We start from the raw sequence: 22,852 nt of genomic DNA on the forward strand, positions 1-22,852 counted from the left end.
CACCTACAATATGCACTTTCTTTTATAAATTTATAGTAAATATAATTTAAAATGTTTATGATAAAAATAATAAGTTCAGGTACATGATAATAATTTACTAAATTAAAACTAGCTTTATTGCTATCTAGTAGAATTTACATGATTAATGCGGGCAGGTTTGTAAAAGCCTTTTTTAAATACAACATGTTAAAAAATTATTTTAGTTTAGTGATTCAAATGTAATTAAATTACAGTTTTGAATTTTTTACATTCACATTTAACAATTATTTTAATTGTTGATTTTTTTTTTTTTTTTTTTTTAGTAAAAAGCAATGATTAACTTGAGACAGAAATGTAGGGTCATGCAAACATTCATGAGCTCACAGGAATGGTGTTTAGACTCACACACTTGATTTATTCTCATCTGCTGATCTCCTTGCCTTGTTGTTTTATATCCGGTGACAGTGTGGCCTTCTGTTCAGTGCAGTGTTTTAAACCTATAGGCAGATGAGCACGCAGCACGCTGGCGACAAGGTTCATTAGCGAAAATCTGAATCCTATTCATTCTGCATAAGACTTGTATGAAGGTTTCTCACGTGTCTGATGCAGCATATTAAAGCAAGTTGTTGTGGTGGATTTAAATACTTGTACCAATTTAATCAAACATAACCCATTACAATGTCAGCACATTAAGCATGTTTACACATTAAATCAAAGATTTTTCCGTGTTGGCTCTTTAACTTTGGAGAGCAGGGTGTTTACTCTACTGATGAAGTTGACTTGGCAGGGCTGTACCTGATGGCAGAGTGCTCCGGTGTTTCTGGTGCAATGAGAGTGTAGTCTTGTTAAGGAAAGATCCACACATTCTTCTCTGCCTAAATAACTAGTGTTGGGGCCATGGCATAGTGGTTAATGCAAGTTCAAATCTGCCTGTGACCCATCATTTAAACTGCATGGTATATTTGTGGTCTGAATGACCTAATATCAGACCAAGCATTATTAGAGGTAAAGCATCTTTATTTAACAGTATGGAAATGTGGATTATAAAACACAAGTATGTGTTCGTAGAGTGGAGATTGAGCAGTTGTCTCTGGAGGAAGAGCACCTGCAGGAGAGCGCTGAGAAACTGTGAGGTCGTTGTGAAGAGATTGAAGAGCAGTGTGTGCAACATGAGAGGATGCACCAGCGCACGAGGCAGAGGTACACACACCTGCATCACATGAACAGTCCTTATAGGAGCTTGTTTAGTGTATCACACCATGACATCACTACATTTGCATGAGGGACTACAGCTAAAGCCGGCCACAATTAGGGGTGCAAATCTCTTGGGTGACAGTGAGTCAATTTCTCCCATGATTCACAGGTTTTCAGTTAAGATTGAAAATTAAAGTGTTTTAAAATACATCTGTAGAATTCAGGATTTGATCACATTGAACAAATCCAATTTGGACTGATCATTTTGCATGTGGTGAAATCCGATCTGTGTGTTAAGGTCTGTAAAAATCAAATTTCATGGGGGAAAAAAACAAACAAAAAAACATATTTTAGTTGGACACACCCAACAAATCCGGTTCTTGCAGACTGACATCCTTAAAGAATCTTGAAAAGATTCAGGCTTGGAAAGAATGTCAAACTATAAGGTAAATTAATAAATATACAAATAATTAATGGAACCAGTTGAAATACACTACTGTTAAAAACTTTGGGGTTTGTAAGATTTTTAAATTTTTTTGAAAAAATTCCCTTATCCTCACAAAGGCTACATTTATTTGATAAAAAAAATACAGTAAAAACTGTAATATTGTGAGATATTATTACAATTTCAAAATGAGTTTTATGTTGTATATATATATCCATATGTCATTTATTCCTGTGATGGCAAAGCTTAATTTTCAGCATCAATCCAGTCTTTAATGTCACATGACATGATCCACCAGAAATCATTCTAATATGATGATTTGCTGCTCAAGAAACATTTCCCATTATCATCATCAATTATTGTCAGGATTATTTGCTGAATAGAAGAAAAAAAACATTTGAAATAAAATGTTGTTTTTACTGTCACTTTTGATTCATGTATTATATCTTCTTTGAAAAAAAGGTATTACTTTTTTTCAACCCAAAAAAACAACAACACCTTACAGACCTTTTGAACAGTAGTGTACTCTGTTCTTATGGAATTACATTTAGTCAGAATGGTTATCAATTCAAGAAGCCACTGATTGGATTTACATCCTGCAGCTTTGTAACCTCTCAGTATGTCTAAAATAATACTTGGAATCAGATACTGTTTTTTTATATATCTGATAGATGTGAGCATTGCGCTCATACCACTTCAGACCATGTGTGTGTGTGTGTGTGTGTGTGTGTGTGTGTGTGTGTGTGTGTTTCAGGCAGGGGCACATGTGGCCACTGACTGTAGGGTTGAGGGGCGTCTGGCACACCGCCCGAGCCAGCATGTGGGCGAGTGAGTGAGTGTGGGTGTATCCACAGTACCTCCAGCCTGAACTGAGCTTCTGCTGGGCGCACAACATCCTTCTGTTTCCTCCACAACCTAACATATTAGTGAATATCCACCTCCTTGAACCAAAGAGAAGCAGATACAAAGAAAAGTTACGTTTCCCCATAATGAAAAGGATGTTTTTTTAGATAGTTGTGCAGTGTGGGCATGTAAGTGAGCTTTCCTCACATAACTGGAGCTGTTAAAATGGTTCGTCACCTTTACAATTACGCAACATTTCTCACAAGAGCTTGCAGACCGAGCTCAGAGGTGAGATGGAGCGATTAGAGAGAATCTATACTGTATGTGTGAAATATTTATAGTTCCGTTTACCATAGAGAAAACATAATCACAGCTTTTTTATTTGACTTATGTATACGCTGGAGATGATTTTTGCGATGAAATCATTTTCGTTGTGCTTTTTATGAACTATTCAGAAATCATTTAATATGTTCTAGCTATTCTTCAACACAAAGCAAAAGCTTCAGTGTGCATGAAGGCAAATTTCATGTGCTGGCCAAAATAGAGAAAAATCAATTTGTGAGAGTTAACTGCATTGCACCGTTCCTCTCTCTCGCTGTCTACATGCTTTGTTTATTGTGATGCTGACACACACATTTCTCTTCTACTGTTGGTATGTAAGACAGAAGGTGTGAGAGCCAAACTTCAGCTCTACCCTCTGAGTAAGAGACTGAGAGGTCTGGTTGCTCCCGGGTCTTCAGTGCCCCGGGTGTCTCTGCTCTGTAGGGCACTTCACCCCATCGCCCATGGGTTAAGGTGTACGTGTTAATAAGATGGTGCAAATGGCTCCGGCGTACATGCAAATAAGCGGGGCCCCACCTCAGATATTCTTGAACGGGCGCGCAATCTGTGCTGCGAAGAGCTGCAACAGCGTGGCACGCATGAAACATTTGGAAAATCAGCTTGATTTATTTTTACCATTCGAGCCAACGCCAAGCAACACAGGGGTTTTCAGCACACAATGTTTCACTCCTGCAAGTTATTTATTTATTTTCCACGTGGTATTCGCATATTTTCTGCCTAGAGATTAGGGCCAGTGATATATGAAAGGCTCGGAGTGTTGGCCAACGATTGTGCGTAATAGCTTCGGCTTTATAGAGAACATCAATAATACATATGTGTGTCAATCCTATTTTTATTTTGTAAATGCATTCTGGGCATCGCTTTAGTGCTGTGTAAGAGGGTTGATGTTAGCGTGGTAAAAGCCACTTTGGGATGGAGTAATCAGTGTTTTTTTATTATTTCATATTTTTTTTTAATATTTCTGCCTGATTTCATATTGTCTCATTAATGTAGTGGCAGAGACTCTTTAAGGTCAATGAACAAAAATATGTATATTTTTAGTTTTGACTGTATGATATGAAATCATAAATATGACGTTCTTGTCATTTCAAATGTAAAAATTAATTACTTGAAATAAGGATAGATTTTTTTTTTACTATTAGTACCAGACACATTCAATTATGTCAAAACTATAGACTAACTTTAATTTAATGAATGCGCTTAAGATCTCTGGTACGTCTCCAGTATTAAATATAGAATTAATGTTATTATTATTCATATAGACTGCAACATGTATTATCATTTCTTAGTAACATAATTTCTCATTAATGCATAACTGTCATTGCTTTGTAAGCTGATGTATTTGGGGGTGTACATGGGAAAACTTAGAAATAGCAGGATTTTTCTGATAAATATCATTATTTATCAGAAAAATCCTGCTATTTCTAAGTTTATTATGTTCTATAATAGATACACATTTTTCTAGTTTTGCAGAGATAAAAAACATCAGCCAGAATCTGCTTTTATATAGAGTAAAACAGCCATAATGTCCAGTATGGGATCAAATCATTTTGAATCTTTTCAATGAATCAGTCAGACTGGTTCACAGATCAGTCTGGATGATTCATTACCTAATTAGTCTGAATCAAAATAGTTTTTTTTTCAGTATTCATCCACTGTTCACAAATTACTTGACAGCTTTTGTACAAGTCATAGAGTTTCATTGTTAATTTCGTTTTGGGAGGACTGAATAGAAAAAGCATAAAATAATGCACAACCCGTCAAAATGAATTTCAGAAAGCATTAATGGGTGTTTAACAAGAAAAACCTTTTAGGAAAATTACAAGAGGAATGGCATACTATACTCCATCTAAATGATAACTTTGCTCATTCTCATTAATGCTGTTTTTATGCCCTTAAGAGACATGCTTTTGTGCTTTATAAAATTAATGTCACACTACAGAACCATGTAGAACTAGTAAAGATAATTATTTTTATTTGAAGGTGATTAATGAAGTACCTAAAATATCCACTTGTACAGTCAAATCAAAGTCTTGATGTCGAATAAAAAATGGTGTTTGTCAGCTACAGTACCCTGATAAAGACTCATTTTGGGCTGCCTAGAAACAGAACCCTGCTTGATATCTGATTATTTGTCCAAAATTTCACCTGCTCTGAGTCCCCGCTCACACAAGCTCCTCAAACGTTCTCTCCTCTCCGCTCAGCCCCACAAACACACATCTGCCAATGAGCATCTTTACCAATTATCACTCCCTCTCACCAACACACACAGAAGCAAACACGCTCCTGTTCCTTAAAGCAGTGTCGTAGCGTATACGCAGATGTGTGCCTAAATCTACAGGCTTCTGTCAGCCATATGGCAGCATAAAGAAAGATGATAGTGGCGTGTGGAGGGGAGCGTGGATGGAGAGCCATGTGTAGCGGTAGCTGGAGCGCTGCTGAAAGGGCTGGAGGAGATGCATTGGAACAAATGTCCGCCTGCGCCGGGCCGAGAACAGCCGCGCTGCTGCCGGGGAGACGGCTGGGCCTCGGGCGAGGGCTGCTTCATCTGGTTCCCTGCCACCCACCCCCTCTACACACCCCATCCTTCACTTACACACACATTCATGCATTTAATACTCTCTGTGTGTGTGTGTGAGAAAAAAGGCATGCCACTTTTCCCAAAAGCAAGCAAGCTTAGTAAACTTTTCACTTGCAAATGAAGTTGGCATGGAGTGAAGATGGGCATGCGTGATGTGGATGATGCTTGTCACTGTTTCTTTAGCATCCTTATGCTGATCATTGTCTTTTCTGGGTCAGATGTACAGTACAGTATTTTAAACTCCGTCTCCTTAGAATAAAAGCTTTTGAAAATAGGTCAGTTATTTGGACTTCTCTTCTTCAAATCAAATATAATAATTGTCCTTCAAGTGTCATTATTTGATAGTGGGTAGGTAACCATGACATATTACAACTATTAAATCTGAACTTCAGAAGAAAAGTCAGAAGAGAGAAAGATGTCAATGCAGCTGAAGAGAAATCCTGTCTCAGAAGTGTTTAAAAGAAAATATAAAAGTCTAGTTAACATTTTGTTTGGTTTTGATTAGTGTCAGAGTTTGGTGATTTGGATCAAATGCATGAAGTATATCAGGATATTATTTAATCTCTCTTTTACTTTGCTGATCATAATCATCATACACTAGCATTAAAATAAGTCTCTATGCTCATTTATTTGATATATGTGAAATATTATATATGTATAATAACTGTTTTCTGTTTTAATATATTTTAAAAAGTAATTTGTTCCTTTGATGGCAAAGCTGAATTGTATTCCAGGCTTCAATCTGACATGGTCCTTCAGAAATCATTTTAATATGCTGATTTGATGCTCAAGAAACATTTCTTATCAATAACAATATTGAAAACAGTTATGCTACTTAATATTTTTGGAAAATGTGATAATTTTTGTTCAGGATTCTTGTTAATTTATTGAAACATTATAAATGTCTTAACTGATCAATTGAATGCCTCCTTGCTGAATAAAAGTATTATTTTCTTTAAAAATAAATAAATAAATACAAATCGTACTGACCCCAAACTTATGATTAATAGTGTACAAAGAACTTCAAACTAATCCTAGACTGATACTCTGTAAGAATATATAAAAAATATATATAATGCCCTGGCAGTTGACATTAAGTTTTATAGACTTTTCCTTCAACCCTACAACACATTACTATGCACTAAGCGAATGATTCTTTACGGTTAATTTTTAATTATTTTCCTTTTTCAAAAACCAGGTGGCTCTTAACAAGAAACATTTTTCTTCTCTTAACAAGAACCAAGTTGTGGCGTTGCATCACACACACTCCTACTCTTCATTATGCAGCTAGGGGGCAGCAGGGAGCCTCTCCACCCTAATTTCCCTCTTTGCTCTACCCTTGGTGGACCAGCTGGCCCACACTGCCGGGGGCAACAGCTCCGTAGCCTGCTGACAGAGCCTTGTGGAGCGGTGGCTCTACTGCTCCTGCTTACGTGGGTGCTGGGCACATCCCGAGGCATGAAAACTGTAAAACGCTATGTGGTGCATCCTAGCGCTCTCCATCCAGTGCTAAGACCTCATTTATTACATCAAATAGTGCTCACTTAGCTCCTTTCACAGGCTCTGTGTGGAGTTTCCGCTGTAAAAGCTGATGCTGGTAACAAACTTTATAGGGATCCAACATCACATATGTTGTGTAGCCTAATGTAAATGTTTGTATCATTTAAGAGCAGATTCTTGTCGTAGCATGTAGTCAAGTAGATCAAAGGTTTACTCTGGCTTTTTGGTTACATTGTGTAATGTTTCTAAGGACAAACAAAGTTGCAGTATTGTATTTTAGTATTTCTTTATAATTATTGCATTCATTTATTTTAAATTGATTTATTATAATGTAATTCAGTTTTTTTATTTGTTATTCAGTGTCATACTGAAGATCATTTTTATCTTTTTTTTTTAATCTATTTTGCTATTTTATCCTTTTTTTCTATTGTTATATAAATGATTAATAGTAGTATTATTAATAAAACAAAATAAATGAACAAAATACAAATACGGCTTACTAAACTCAAACCGTCTCCTAGGCTAATATTCATAACTGTTATATCTTTAAGATTAAAGGGCTCCTTTGCAGGGTTTCCAGTATTGGTGGTCATTAGATTATGCCACTGTTTAATAGATTAAGCATTGTATTGTAAGCATGCAGACATTTTGGGTCGCCTATTTGGATATGGATAAGGAGGCTCATAAATAGGTAATTATTGCTTTTAATAGGGAGGGTCAAAAGATCTGTCCATTTTTTGACTGGCCACATGCACCGCTGTCTCTGTAACCCAGTCTTAAACTGCACAAGCCCAATAAGTCCGATGAAAAGGGGATTTTCATAGCCAACTAACATTTCTTTTTAAATGGGATTGCCATTTTTGTATAGCTCAAAAACCAAATTCAGGTTGGAATTCAGGCTCTTAAATCTGATTAATCATATGTGTGGGTAACATTTATATTTTAAATGAGCACCCTGTCTACATGTGGTCCAAACGCAGTCCTGTAAATAACAAAACTACAGATAGATGAAGCAGAGATCCTGTTCAACAACAGAGATTGTCTAGTGTAACAGGTAAAGGCTGTGAGATCCGCGGCCTGCGGTCAGTCGAGCTGTGTCTGGTCCTGACAGAGCAGGAGGGTTTAGGGAGGAGTGAGGGACTGTGTCCTTGCTGCCGCTGGCAGGCCTGTTTTAACTAGGCAAGCCAAGACAGATTGGGTATATTCTTTACCGCTTATCCTTCCTCCAAGCCTCACATACCCATTCCCGCCACTATCTGCAGCATGCTGCTGACGGGAGCCTCGTAAATTCACCGGATTTAGTGATTTGTCTTCCCATTTGTTGAGATCTTCTTCTGTTGGTTTGTTTGTGCATTGAAGGAACTAAACCTGCCTCATTTGTTCTGATATGCTGTGTGCTAAGTAACTGCTAATGTTGCCGTTTTTCTGAGCCGTGTTCTCATTGGAAGATCCTAAAGGAGATTAATGGTTTTATTTGTGTATAGCTGTACTGTTTAACACATAAAATTCAAATAATTTAGTTTTGGGTTTCCGCGGGGTCTTAAATTTAGTTGTATCAAGTTTAAGTCCTTAAAAAGCCTTCAACTGTACAAGAAAGTCTTAATTATGATATCAAGAGGTCTTAAATTTGGGGACAGAAAGCCCAGGATTGCGATATGGCTGACTGTGTCGATTAAACTTCATAAAGGCTCTGATGTCATTGAATAAACACGAGAGCTGCACGTTCAGAGTCCAGCGCTGCTGCTTTGTGTTCTGCTGTTACCGGGGAAACAGGTATATTTCTACCAAACGCTCCACCTGCTGGCAGAGAATAAATTTGCATTTTCAATAAAACTTGTTTTGTTCAGAGCTCAGACCAATGCAAAAACTTGTTAACTAAAAAGGTTAACTGGTGGATTGATAAGAAGAGAACGCATTATAAAAATCTAAAAATAAGGGTGTGTGATAATATCGTAAATGGTTGTTTTGGCAATGTTTGATTTGATATTATATTGCGAAAAGCAAACACAAAACACACTGAGTGCGCGCATACATTACGTGATGAAGTCAAGTAGGTTAGACTAGTGCGCGTTCACACATTTAAAGTGCGTACTTTCACTGCTTTAATCAGTCTATTAAAATGCATTTAGAGTCATTGCATAATTCAAGATATAGGGAAGACAATTTATATATTTATATCATTTCATATAGTTAAAATTGCACGAGGAGTGCCGTTTTATCTCCAAATGATTACAAATGTGATATCAAATTTATACGACAGTTTAATAAACTATTTAATATTAAAAGACTTATGTTGTAGACACCATATTTACTGTTTTTGCTCTATTTCTCCAATACTGATTCTGACTTCTAGAAAAAAATGTCCTTAAGGTAAAAATGCCCATAAAACTTGTTGGAAGTGGTTAATTGATATTTTTGCTGTGAACTGAACACACAGAATATGAAGAATATCAAAAAATTCAGGAGTCAGCTGTCCACGGAAGTCCTCAGCAAAATATTGTCTAATTATCGTCATCGATAAAATCACAGAAAATTATCTAGATATTTTTTTGTCTTTATCGCACACCCCTAATTTATGTTATTTGATTAATGTAATAATTCATTGATAATAATTGTTTCAATTAATTAATACTTTTGACTTTAAAGGCTGAAATGTAAAGTTTATTATTTTATAACACTTTTTGCTTTTGTGAAAATTTGTATCTGAACTGTAAATTATGCTTTTTACAGTTATTTTACAGTTCGTACAAATATGGTACTATAGACATTGCCCTACCCCACTCATATAACATTAATTTTATTTGTGCCGGTCTTAAAAAGTCTTAAATTAGAGTTTATAATCCTGCAGAAACACTGTAAAGTGATTTGCAGAACAAATAATTGCCAGGGCTTTTCCTAAATGTTATATTCATGTAATGTAAATTAATGAAATTTTTTTCACTCTGTAAATTTCACTTTGTATGTTTTTTTTCTGTCTTTTCGCAAGAGATTAGAGTGTATTCACTGCTTCTTGCCAGTTCATTTTGCCAACGCTAAACAGATGCTAAGCACTGAACCTCGCTCAGAAAAATCACATACCCTGAGGCCACAGCAGCCACATGAGCAGAGGAACTTCAGTCCAGTCCATCAGCATCAAGACTCACTGTACAGCAGGCAGCACTGCAGGCCACTCACGCTCTTACCGCTCATTACACCAACTCACAAAAACTGGTTTTACACACACACACACACATATATATATATATATATATATATATATATATATATATATATATATATATATATATATATATATATATATATATATATATATATATAATGTTTTTTTTTACAAAAAGTGTAAGCAAAGCTTTTTTTTTTTTTTTTTTTCGGGCATCAGAGGCATATTTTTGATGACCACAGAAATGAATTAAAATTTCACCTGTAGAGCAAAAGTTTAAGTAGAGTAAAGATAAAATATATTCACCAGAATACTTCTTAAAGCAGTGTTTGAGGAAATCTTTTTTTTTATTATTATTGATCTGCCAATCCATAATTCAACTGTTGTTTTGGTTTCCATATCATAATAATACAATAAATGTTAACACATGCAGGTAACATAAATGTGCCCTCATTCAATATATTTTGTAAATGTTTTTGAAGAAAATTAATAGTTTTATTCAGCATGGATGCATTGAAGACATTTATAATGTTACAAAAGATTTATATTTTTCAAATAAATGCTGATCTTTTTTAACTTTCTGTTAATCTAAGAACCCTTCAATTACATTGATGAAAATAGCAAATGAGCAAAAAAAAAAAAAAAAAAATCTGTTCTTAAGCAATACATCAGCACATGAGAGTGATTTCTGAAGGATCATGTGACACTGAAGCTGAAAATTCAGCTTTGACGTCACAGAAATAAATTAATTCTTAAACTCTATTTAAATACAAGCTTTAAAAAAATACTTTTAATATTATTTCACAATATTATTGTTTTAACGTTTTATTTTTCAAAAAAAATAAAAACACCAACATCTTTTTTTTTTCAATAATAGTGTCGTTTTTCATCTCGCAGACCAATTGAGCACATCCTTTATGGACCACCAGTGTTCCTCAGATTGATCAGTTTGAGAACCACATGAAATTTGGGAAATTTTAGAACTATTTAAAAGCACATTCTTGCTGTTTAATTTGCAGCACTGTTTATAAGGTTTCAATGTACTGTATATGATTTGTAACTTTTCCCCCAGTAAATCTGTTTAATGTGTGATAATTGCTAAAACTAAAGCAGAGTATTCTCTAATTGCCATTTTTTTGTGTTTTCTAAATATGTAAATGGTCAATACAGTTACCGGAGTGCTCATTTCTGCCGTGTCTGTGTTGCGCTGGCTTCAGTTAGCCTGGGAGCCAGCAGATGGTGTCCTTTCTCCAGGGTCAGCGGGGTAGTTCCACTCTCCAGCTCTCTCGTATAGCGGGCAGAGGCAGCAGTGTCCAGGCCGGGCCAGCTCAGCCCAGCTCCATGCACTAAGCTGTATTAAAAACCTAATTAAGTTGCGTGCCAGTAAATGGAGGGAGGTTATTGGATTTGCAGCCTTAGCTGCTGGACAGCCTTCTAATTTAATCAGACTCCCATTGTGAGTCCAGCTTCAGAGTTTTCTCTCTCTCTCTCTCTCTATCTCTCTTTTTTTTCGTTGGGATGGTTTATGGGAGTCAAACGCAAACAAACACAGTCCTGAACAAGGGCACGGGTCGTGCACATTGGATGGATTTGAGTCCCTGAGTGGCTGTAGAGCAGATAAATTTGGGGGCTGTTTGACATTTGCTGATTAAGGGCGGTGTGATTGTGTAATAGGTTAATGCAGCATTTCTGTCTCCAGAGGTGCAAAGGTGCTGCAGATGGCTTGTGTGTGAGGTGAGGGAATTACACAACCTGCTTTAAGTGCTCAGGATGCCTGACATTATACTGTCTGCCACAGAGCTGATTCTACTGGACGGGACGGGCTCATTCAACATAAGCACACTCTCAGCAGAAACAGAAAACATTGCAATGAATTGGAATAGATGACATTATGTCAGTCTTATCATTAGATTTAGCTGAATAATGAAAAGTCATCCATTAGTTCATAATCATTCCATTAGCTCTTGATTAATCCCGACAATATGTTGAAAAATACTCATACAATACAATATTGTTAGTATACGTTTAATAACCAGTTTGGAGTTGGATTTCTATTTTTATTTTTTATTTTTATTTTTTTTAAGTCTCTTATGCTCTACACAGCTGCATTCATTCGATCAAAATATGTAAAACAAATACTGTTATCTTTTTAAATATATTTTAAAGTCTAATTTATTTCAGCAGCCATAACTTCAGGCTTCAGTGTCTCGTAGTCCTTCAGAAATCACTCTAATAAATCATTCTGATTCTAATCCTTCATCTTATGATCTGTGTTGAAAACAGTTGTTGCTTAATATTTTTTAGTAAACTGCGATACAGTTTAAAACTCATATGTCTTATACAATAACTCATAAGTCATACCGTATAGTATGGCTCCACACAGTTTACACTTTGAGTGATTAGAGTCTGTATTTCTGCATATTAATGATCGTTTTTTACTAATACTGAAGCAGCCTTAAGCAATAAAGTAAAAAAAATCTAAATAAATGTATGTGAGAAGAAAAATAAACTTTGTTTCAAAAAAAAAGTAGATGAAACATTAACAGATCTTAAGCGGGTTTACAAATAATGGATATGTTCTTGCAGCTCTCACTTCTCAAGTTTCTCTTATTCTACTTTTTATTTTTTATTTCACATTTTGGAAAACAACAGCAGATGAATGGTACTTTCTGAAAGACCTGAAGAGCGGCAGAAATGGTAGACAAAGGTTTGGATGGTTGCACTAATACAGAAGAACATTTGGAGCTAAGTAGTGTGTAGAGGAGGTGAGGGCCAGTGTCAAAGCGCTGCCAGACTCTGGAGGTGGGCGGCAGCAGAGGAGCCAGCTCCCTACACAGCAGGGCCCGAGCATGGGACAGGATGCCCACCACAGCCCTGTGATCAGCTCTGTCCAGCTCACACCAGGAAGTCCAGCAGAGAAATGAAAGGAAAGAAAGAGGATGAGGGCGAGGGCGAGGGAGACAAAAGACAACAGCGCTTGACTGAGGCCTGAGGACAGGGACAATCTGTCAAGCGCAGGCAGATGAACTATTCTGCACACACTCCCAAATAAGACAGGATTTGAGGAATCAGAGGTGAATGACAAAAGCAGAGTCACATCTGCTGTCACACCAGACACAGAGAGAAAAGAAAGGCTTAAAAAAAAAGGCTCTCTAGTGAACAGGAGAAGCTGGAGGACCATTTTCAACTATTAGCTTTAACTCTCCTGTTGAAGTCTTGTACAGAAGCACAGGATTATCATTGTTCATTATTGCTAAACCTATTTTCAACTTATTTAGAAAGATTCAAAATTGTATGTAATTTTATAAAGACATAAGTGAGGGTAGCACCATATTAAATTTTTGACGAATGAAAAGGTGGATTTTACTGTTGTTTAACAAAATACAGATTCTTTAGCTGATGAAAAATCCTTCCAAAACACTTTCAGTAGACAAAAACTTACTTAAAATAATTTTGAAAGTTATTAGATATGATCTAAGACCTCTGTAGTGCATGCCATTTGTAAAGACTGCTGTCAAAAAAATCTCTTTGTATGCTTTTCAGAAAGGCACGTTGATTGGACCAATGGTGTGAGTGTGGGGCGGGACTATCTGATTGGCCTGCCAATGGCAGATGGGGCAGAGTCTGCTTTAATGGTCCTTTATGAAGAATAATAGCTCCAGTTCCTATTTACTTTCTATATATGGAATAAAAGCTTAGACATTCTGATAGATAATTGATAATTTTGAGATTGGGGTTATCTGTTATATGTTCACTTTGTGAAAATGATGTCTTAACAGACAAAAGATGTTGACAGATTTTCTGCGAAGTCTCTGAGCAATTCTGTCATCACCACAAACAGCCCAAAATTCACATAGTGATAAAAAACACCAAGGACAAGAGAACATTTATGAAACTATGTCAAACCTTTCTGGTACAGTGATAACTCAGTTCCTTCTCTCTCTGTGTGTGTGTGTGTTTTGTCAGACTGCACTGTCAGGCCAGTTCCCAGCAGCTCACGCACGACCTGTAAGTCCAGGTCAGTCTCTGTTATATACTGTACTCATACCTCTGCTCGCTCTTGAACTTAAAATGCCATTTCATGCATCCTGACTTGTTTACACAGTTAAAGAGTTGGATTCTCATACTAAATATGGCCAAAGTCTTAAAAAACTTCCTCCATCAGGGTTTGTATTAGTTTGGTGCTGAGCAGTTGCAGGTTCAAATCTATTCCGTTTCTTATCTTGAGCACTTACTTTTGCTTTATTCCTTGTCATCTATCCACACTCTGTCCTAAAGCCAGTGGAGAAAATCTGCCCAAAACACAAGAACTGTCTAATGGTAATCAGCATTCAGAATAATGAAAAAGTGAAATATCTGGATGCACTGTGGTGATGAGAATGTTTGGGGAATATGTGAATAAACTGTCATTTAAACAAATGCCTAAAAGATATAGTGGTGATGAAAAATGCTTTATTTTATTTATGCTTAATATAATTACTTCTGAATCTTAGAATTTTGGAGAGAACTGTGACCTGCATCCACAGAGAGAGAGAGAGATTGAGCACACAAGCAGCACAGCAGCTGGTAGCCATGGCTGCACATCACGCTAGACCAGCCACCCACAGATGCTCATCCAGATTGCTGCTAGAGGCTCGTCAGCAACAGACAGACAGTGAATCGCCGAATGCTGACATTCGTTGGAGATTATTGCAAATGGAGCGATGCTCCGCAAAGCGCCGCCGCTTTCTGCTCTGTTAATACAACCATGCTGTTGTTTTGTTATTAGACTCTCCCTCTGAGCGTTTGTCTAAGAACACCCACATGCTGACCGCTTCCTGCTCATGCTCACAGCTCATTATACAAGGCCAATTAGGAATTATGCTAGGCCGTTTGAAATAAGTGAAAGCATTGAATGAGACAGAAGAGACAGCCTGGTGCATTCCTCTTCTTCTGTCGAGATGATTAGTGATTAGTTTTTGCAGTACTTGTCAACATAGTGGTGCTGGGTTTCTTACGGAGTCTGCATTAGGGTTGTCCCGTCTGTGTCACTTTCTCCTCAGGTGCATGTTGAGAAGAGAACGGACATGAGGTCCATGAGGTCATGTGATCAAGTGAGAACCAATCATTATGTGACACATTCCATATAACTACACAATGAAAAAGTCATAGATCACTAATTTTAAATAAATAGTAAATAAAAAGCATATGAAGAAATGAGGACATGATTGCAAGACTGTGATGCAAATTCCAAAATATTCCAAAATCCTTGAGTTATTTATCTTTTTGTATGAATTTTATCAAAGATAAGAGGGTGGCTGAAAAAAAACCCCTCTCTCTCTCCTTTTTTTTTTTTGTGAGCCATTTGTAGATTTCATGTGCGAGGCTTCCGGGCTCATCTGTTTCTAGCTATTTTTGGCTGTACATTCACAGAAAATGGCTTACTTCTACATTGAAAAATAAGTGGATATTTATATCCATCATAAAAAAAAAAAGTTGAAATGAGAAAATCCTATAAAATATAAATGTACAATTATAATTTTATTATACAGTACTATATAGATTCTGAGGTGCTATATGTATGGTGAATCATAAATGTTTTGTCTGGACTCTGGAGCAAATCAAAGAAACACGACTCGAGCCACAGCAGATTGACGTAGTGCTTTATTTAAGCAGTCTGTAAGAAGGAAAATAATGTGCATCCCTATCATATACATTTACGTGTAAAAATACTAGGATGTACTGTGTACAAAAACAGTTTCTTGCAGATAAGCTTTCCGCATCTGCGTGGGCCCCTAGACTGTATTCAAGGAAATAAACTTTGTTTTATGACGGATGGTAATACAGTTCTTTTATATATTTTTCTGTGTTAATCCCTTTCATGTAAAGTTCTTAACCACATGACTAGTTCTTAAAATGGATCTAATGACGGAGCTAGCAAGGTCAAGAAATGTCACAAACTCGAAAGCTACATGGACATAAAATGTTTCTTTTCTTGTCTTTTTTTTTTAGAATTGTCTTTTTGTTTTGTTTTTAAATAAATACTTTACAGTTCATGCTCATACATAATACACTACCAGGAGCGCAATATAGAGAGAGTCTGTTGTAGACAGTACAAACAGTAGCAGCAGTGTGCACACGGATGTGCGCTTAGAAGGGATGAAGCCCTGTCGTCTCCATGGGTCCCTTCCTCACACTAGTTCAGTATTCAGGGAATAATGACTTTAGGTCCTCTGAAATTCTTAAAGTGTGACAACAGTACAGCTCGACTTTTCTACAACACTAGAGCATTTGGGAATCTTGGGAAATATTAGTCTGTCTGTGTCTCCTGGCAGCATTTCAGGTCTATCTGCATCCACACCGTTACATATTACAGAGCACAATCACTCAGGAAAGTAAAGTAGCATGAGGTCATGAGGGGGCCAATCTGTGCTTTCAAGTATTTTCTTCTTTTTTTCCTCTCATTTTATTTTCCTTTATTCTTTTTTTTCCCAATAAGCAGGGACCTTTTTTTCTGATGCTGAGCTATATAAAAAGAGCAATGGGTATGAAAGTGCTACTACAGGCAGATACAAAGCCAAGTGTTCAAATATGGAGTTACAAAAGTGTATGATTGATTAGGCCAAAGCCAAAGGCCCTTCTGCTGTTTAAATAAAGTATTACTAACAAAAATCTTTCACATGCAAGATACGGCTCGACTGAACATCACCGTTCTCTGCCACTCCGTGACTTGAGGAAAACCCTTTGGTCCCTCACAAGTGCATATTAAAGTTAATGGAATGGATGAACAGCATCACAGTATGAATGATTAATCCTAATGAGTACAATCTGTACAATCACAAATCTGAAGTGACAAAAAAAACAAAACAAAACACAAATACAAAAGGAGTGCTTCCATCTCCCTATTCCATATAAATTGAAACTGTAAATGTTACCTAACCAGAAAATGTAAAACAAGACACAAACAATTGAAAAATATTCAAGTTATTCACCTGATAAAAAAAAAAGAAAGAAAGAAAAAAAAAAAACAGTCAGCAGTCTAAAAAGCCCATTAAATTAAAATAGGTAGTTCTTTAACTTTTTTTCAAAAACAATAAATAAATAAGACAAGAAAAAGGAATGGGAGAAAAGACAAGGAATGATCTAAAGCAAAACGTCTAAGTTGGAAGACAGGGAATGACACAAACAGTGAATTTTCCCACAGTACCACCGCTGTGCTGTCAGAAAACATTATTGGGTTGGACATCACAGTTTGAAAGCTAAAACCAGTCAAATCTGGCAATAGAGCAACAGTACCATGCTACGGCATCTCACATTACACCAGTGGACAATTCACAATGCACACAATCAACGCAGGCATTTTGGCGGAAAGCTTGAGGGATTTGGACAGAAACTTTCTGAATCATCCTTAAACAGCCGCCATCAAACCCATGCCAGTCCTTAACAAACATGCAAGAAACCCCAACTCTAACAGACCTTGTTCTACGTCACATTTCATATAAACACCGTCCAAACTCACTCCATCCTCGTGTATCACTTCCCTCTTCACTAATGTCCCACCTCAACATGAATATTCTCCCCCCAACCTCTTACCTAGGCTGCACTTAGCCAAATTTCCTCAAAAAGAATCAAGGCAATTATAAAAGAAAGATTTTACCATTCCTACCCAAATTAAACTGACACCCTAAACACAACAGCAACATGCACACGAGCATGTGTTTTATTGCCAAACACTATCAGGAAATATACTGCATAAATCAAATTATTACTCAATAATCCAGATATTTCCCCATTTGACGCCATTTAAAGAACACTGTCCATCTCAACTCATTCATCACTCAACTTTCTTATCAAGCTTCATCCAAGTAAATCCCCAGTCTGCAACCATAACTCTTCTTATGCTAATGTCTGATTGGCGTATGAGTCTGTGGTGGATGGATTTGATTTGTGGACTACTGTATTTTAAGAAGGAAAGTGAACATGACACTAGATGCAGCAAACCACATTAGCACTAAATAGTATTTGACTTACTGTATCGATATCTGCATTCAAGTAAAATGATTCCTTGTTCACAGTCCTGCCTCGAAACAATGAGAATGTGCAGTGTCGTGCTTAAAAGCTCATTAAAAGCATGTCCTGCTCTGTTACAGACTTTAACATACAGTAACCCATCTGAATAAATCAGTATGGTCTTTTAAAGCCCTTTCATTGGTGGAAAGACAAGCAACACATTTCGACATCACTCAGACTGCTCACGATGGAGAGTCAAACTCCTGTGGGGGAATAAAACACAGAACAACACTACACTGGTGTGAAAAGGGAAAACTACATAAAAAGCAATGAAGGCCTTTGCAGTGACCCATTTACATTCGTAAGCCTTTTTAGGTGCATTTAATTCACTCAAAAACAGGAGACTCAGAAAGCTTCACTCTTAATAAACGCAAGGACAAACAAACAAAAAGACAAAAATAAATTAAATTCGCTTAAATATGTTTTCTTTTTTTAATGACTTATTTTCTTATAAAACCAAAAAAAGTGTTCCCTGTCGTTCTTTCCATTAATGCTGGCTTTTGTTTTTTTTGTTGTTCCACTGCTTACACTATTGAGCATTGAGTTGAAGGCTTTCACACTTGTTCTTAAAACAGTTTGGGCTTTGGGGGAATTCAGTCTGATCATCAGCTATACGTCACAGCTGTGTATCGGTGGATAAAACATTCCACATTAGTCAAACATGGAACGTTTTTCCATGGAACACTGGGACAATCTTTTAGGGAATGATATGTAAGAAATAAAGCCTTGGATGAATACATCTGAGTGAGTTTTTCTTGCGGCTAGTCTAAGTGAGGGTTTAGCGCTGCATAGCTCAGGTTCACAGGGCTTTGTACGGAGGAATACTGAGTTACTGAACAGTGAGGGGTAAAGCTAGTCCTGAACACAGATGTCCTCTGTGAAGCCTGAGTAAACCGTTTATGGCAGTTTTGACTTTATATAACAGAAGGTGAACTTTAAAAACAGTAACAACAGAAGCAGCCGAGACCGGAGCGGTTTTGAGTAGTTATATTACATGTACCTGGAATCGTAAAAACCCATGTGAATCTCTAGCCATGCAGTTGGATGTATTTATCTGAACTAAATGGATGTCAAACACCTAGTTACTAGTTCCCACTGAATAAGGAATGTGGAGCAACGTCTCAAAAATGGAGAAACACAAGAAGTAAAGAAAAAAGTCCTAACAAAAACAGTAAAAGTTCTCTCATCCTGACACAACCTTTGGGCTGGAGCTGTGAGGACGTTTGAGTGGGCTGAACCTCGGTTCGAATCGAAGTGCAAATTCCCATCACCCTAAATCAGAAGTTTCCCTTGGTCTACATAAACAAATGAAAGAACCAAGATGGACGATGGAGGGTCGAAAGGGCCAGGGCTGTTAGAAGCTGAAGACCAAAATTGTTCCAGTGGTAACCTTGATGAGGATGAGGCAGTGTCGGCTGCGTGGCGCTCACTCTCTCCCGCTGGCGGAGTAGGAGAACTGGGGGAAGTGTGGCCGTCGCTCGTTGTCCATGCAGTCCATCCCATCTTCATCGACTGCAGAGAGGGGCACAGCGGTAATCGGTCAGGTGCAGCCAAGCTAACAATACAAGTCTTTTTTTTTTAACAGGCTCATGAGTATAAAATGTTTTCTGCAGTTAGCCGTGAAGAAAACTTTATCTGAGCCACTTTTACACTTCCCATCAGGTCGCAAAAAGCCTGCAATATGCCAAATAACTGGCACCCACACATTTACAGGAAACAAGCTGTTGAATATTGAGTCTGTGGAAGACTTAACCGTTTGCAGGGTGAAAACAAGGTTGTTACTTTTCTTCAAACTTAAATGGTCCTGCACATCTTAAATATCGACAGACATTTTACATTATCATATCATTTAATAAATGTGTTTTACAGTCAGTGTTGCTGATGGAAAAAGTAGTTTACCTCTATGATACATGTTACCTCTTATAACTTAAAGGATTGCGGGTTTTTGAGTCTCGGTACTGACGGGTGGTGGGAGTGAATGTACTTCCACCCTCAATACCACAACTGAGGTGAGACCCTTGAGCTAGGCACCAAACCCGCAGCAAAAATGGCTGTGTTCACAGTGTGTGTGTGTGTGTGTGTTCACTACGCACTTGGATGGGTTAAATGCAGAGCACAAATCCCGAGTAAGGGACACAATACTTGACTACACATCACTTTCACTTTCAAAAGTAACACCCATAGTTTTCAGGTGATCGAGATTTGTGCCAAAAAAATGAGAAGATAATTAAGTCAGCACAATATCAGACATGTTTTCTTCAATACGCTTTGGTGTCATTACCGAATTGTCAATGTATGCAGAGATAAACAACAAACATCTGACAAACTCACATTTTTCAGGAGGGGTTATTGTAATCGTCTGAGCTGTGAACTCTTCATCGAAATATCTGGTATCTGTATCTGACGACACCTGAGGCTTGAAGGGAGGTATCAGCTGAGGAAGGAAGAAAAAACAGAGCACCTGTTTGTGCAGATCTGACACTGAATATAGTCTGGCGAGCTGGAGGGCTCAATCTAACGCCTCTGAACCACACCTCCTCTGCCAACCATTGTGCTATTTGAGAAGGCTGTTCAAGTGATAGTGACCTATTAGTGCACTGTCATGTACTATTACAAATATTTTGGTTGTGTGCACTTTTAATAAAATTTTACTCCGTTTTTTTTCAGTCATCATTTAATAAAATACTGAGAGCACCTTTATGTGTAGTGATGCATAAGGACAGCATCAATTCTGAATTACCTTTTTATCATAGACATCCTGCCAGTCAATTCCAGCAAAGAAACTATGGCGCATTATTTCCTTAGCATCATCCGGACCTCCACCAAGTCTGACAGGAAAACAAAAGCAAGCCACACGTTTTTAGTCAGAAGACGACTTATGAACTTGCACTAGTTAGTTCCTATCTAAATAAGTGCTGTAACTGAAGCAAAATACAGAAAGACCAGTTGAAATGCATAAAGAATAAAGTTAATTCAGATCAATATTGTTATGACTTGCGGCTGTGCAGACTGTACCTCTTATTGGGATCTTTGATGAGCAGGCCTGACAGTAGGGACTTGGCATCAGCAGAGAGGGTCCTGGGGAACTTGATGTCCTCCATCAGGATGAGCTCAAAGAGCTTCTCATGGTCCTGATTGTAGAAAGGCAGTCGGCCACACATCATCTCATACATGACCACACCGAGACCCCACCAGTCCACCGCACGGCCGTAATCATTGTCCTCCAGCACCTGAAAACAAAAACACACCTGAAAACATTTCTGCATGAAAGCATTCATGACAAAGCGCAGGTACACAGGTGGATCCAAAAGTGTATCTGGACAATTGGTACAGAAATAAAACATCTCATAATTAAAAAAAGTGTTAACCTGTTAATCATTCTTGGACAAACACTCCAAAAACTCAAAAACATGGATGTCTCAGCACCAGTGTTGTGCAGAATTGACTCAATTTCAGTTGATGAGTGGGAATTTGAATTGAATCGGACACATCCCACAGGAAGCTGAATTGGAATTTTGGTGACAGAAAGAGGCATTTAATGACTTGCAATTTTACTACATTTAATCCACTCATTTATCCATCCAAGCCATCTATCTATTCATCCATACATCCATCCTGCCAGCAATCTACCCATCCGACTGTCTTTATACCCCTTCATAAGGCCTATAAACCTTTCAAAAGCTTTCTCTCCAAAACTCCAAACAAAGTTTGCCTTGACAAATGCCTCTTTTCTAGTTAAAAATAGTCCCTTTAATAAAAATAAAAAAAGAATACTGTTTGCTACCTCACATCAAATTCAGGAATTGAATTGTACCGGTAGTTTAAAAGGCATTCTCAATTCAATTCTGAATGATGCAGAAGAACAGCTAGGTAAACATATTTCAAAAGAAGTTGCTCATGTGTAACTTAACACTGAATCAATCTCATCTCCATAAGAGTCATTACAGCTATGAGTTCCTAAATGAATGGCAGTTATGAACATCAGTGCTTATATATGAATATCAGTAGCTGGTAATGGCAGCCCTTCACACACTCTTACTGTAGAGCTTCTCATCACCAAACCCATGACAGCGTGAGCCAGCTCCATCTCTCCGACCCATCAGTGCTAGACTGATAAAAGCGTCTAAACATTCATTCTTCTCCGGTCTATCAGGTCAAAGATCCAGCTCAGGATATATTTGGATCCTGGAAGCACAATCCTAAAAGCCTGATATCGTTGGATCAAAGCTATACTTTTGGGCAAGCGTCCCGGGCCCCAATTACTGAGGATGCTTCACACCTTACCGGTGGCTCTTAAAGTCTAGGTGGCGGAAATAAGGCGGCTGCAGTTCGCGTGCAATGTAGAGGAGCTCTTCAGAGAGGAGAGTAGTGATTAATACGTCTGACTAATGACAAGGCTGGCTGGCACAGAGCCAGGGAAGCATATGCTGGTGGTGTTATAATGATGTCTCCTCTCTGATCTTTAAAAACGGGCAGACCTGTATAAGTCAACAGCAGCATTCATTACTCTGTCTGATTAGGGAGCACAATGTGAACGTCTATGTGTGAACACAGTGCTAACGACCTCCATAAAGTGAGATGGGTGTATATGACTATCCACTTATAAATGTCAGAGAAAATCTTCTGAATGGTTCATTGTGTGCTTTGAACTACACTAACGTTCACAAGATTGGGATCTGTATTTTATATTGTCACTTCTCAAGGACACATTCAATTAATATTATGTAGCAACATTGATAATAATAAAAAAAAGTACCAA

The 22,852-nt window shown here is 37.5% G+C and overlaps 2 protein-coding genes across 6 annotated transcripts in view; one reads left to right on the top strand and one right to left on the bottom strand.

Annotated features, from left to right (window-relative positions):
- The window catches only part of LOC113112805 (serologically defined colon cancer antigen 8 homolog), a 33,492-nt gene extending 18,050 nt beyond the window's left edge, over positions 1-15,442 (top strand). For 2 of the 3 annotated variants that reach the window (XR_003293496.1, XR_003293495.1), the window contains exons 4-5: positions 14,011-14,062; positions 14,538-15,442. Coding sequence is in view for 1 of the 3 variants with exons in the window: in XM_026278672.1 (XP_026134457.1) it covers positions 1,048-1,111 (64 nt within the window). In the remaining 2 variants the exon portion in view is untranslated. Of the gene's footprint in view, positions 1-1,047; positions 1,181-14,010; positions 14,063-14,537 lie in introns of those variants that run through there. The other variant, XM_026278672.1, reaches the window with a different exon arrangement.
- A 227-nt stretch (positions 15,443-15,669) lies between these two features.
- Positions 15,670-22,852, bottom strand: part of LOC113112806 (RAC-gamma serine/threonine-protein kinase-like) — an 85,310-nt gene continuing 78,127 nt past the window's right edge. For all 3 annotated transcript variants that reach the window (XM_026278674.1, XM_026278675.1, XM_026278676.1), the window contains 4 exons: positions 21,109-21,323; positions 20,834-20,921; positions 20,425-20,527; positions 15,670-19,605 (listed from right to left, as the gene is read on the bottom strand). In XM_026278674.1, coding sequence (XP_026134459.1) covers positions 19,520-19,605; positions 20,425-20,527; positions 20,834-20,921; positions 21,109-21,323 — 492 coding nt within the window. In that variant the 3' untranslated portion in view covers positions 15,670-19,519. The remainder of the gene's footprint in view (positions 19,606-20,424; positions 20,528-20,833; positions 20,922-21,108; positions 21,324-22,852) is intronic.

The sequence above is a fragment of the Carassius auratus genome, chromosome 13 (assembly GCF_003368295.1).
Source record: "Carassius auratus strain Wakin chromosome 13, ASM336829v1, whole genome shotgun sequence".
In the NCBI taxonomy this organism is placed as follows: domain Eukaryota; kingdom Metazoa; phylum Chordata; class Actinopteri; order Cypriniformes; family Cyprinidae; genus Carassius; species Carassius auratus.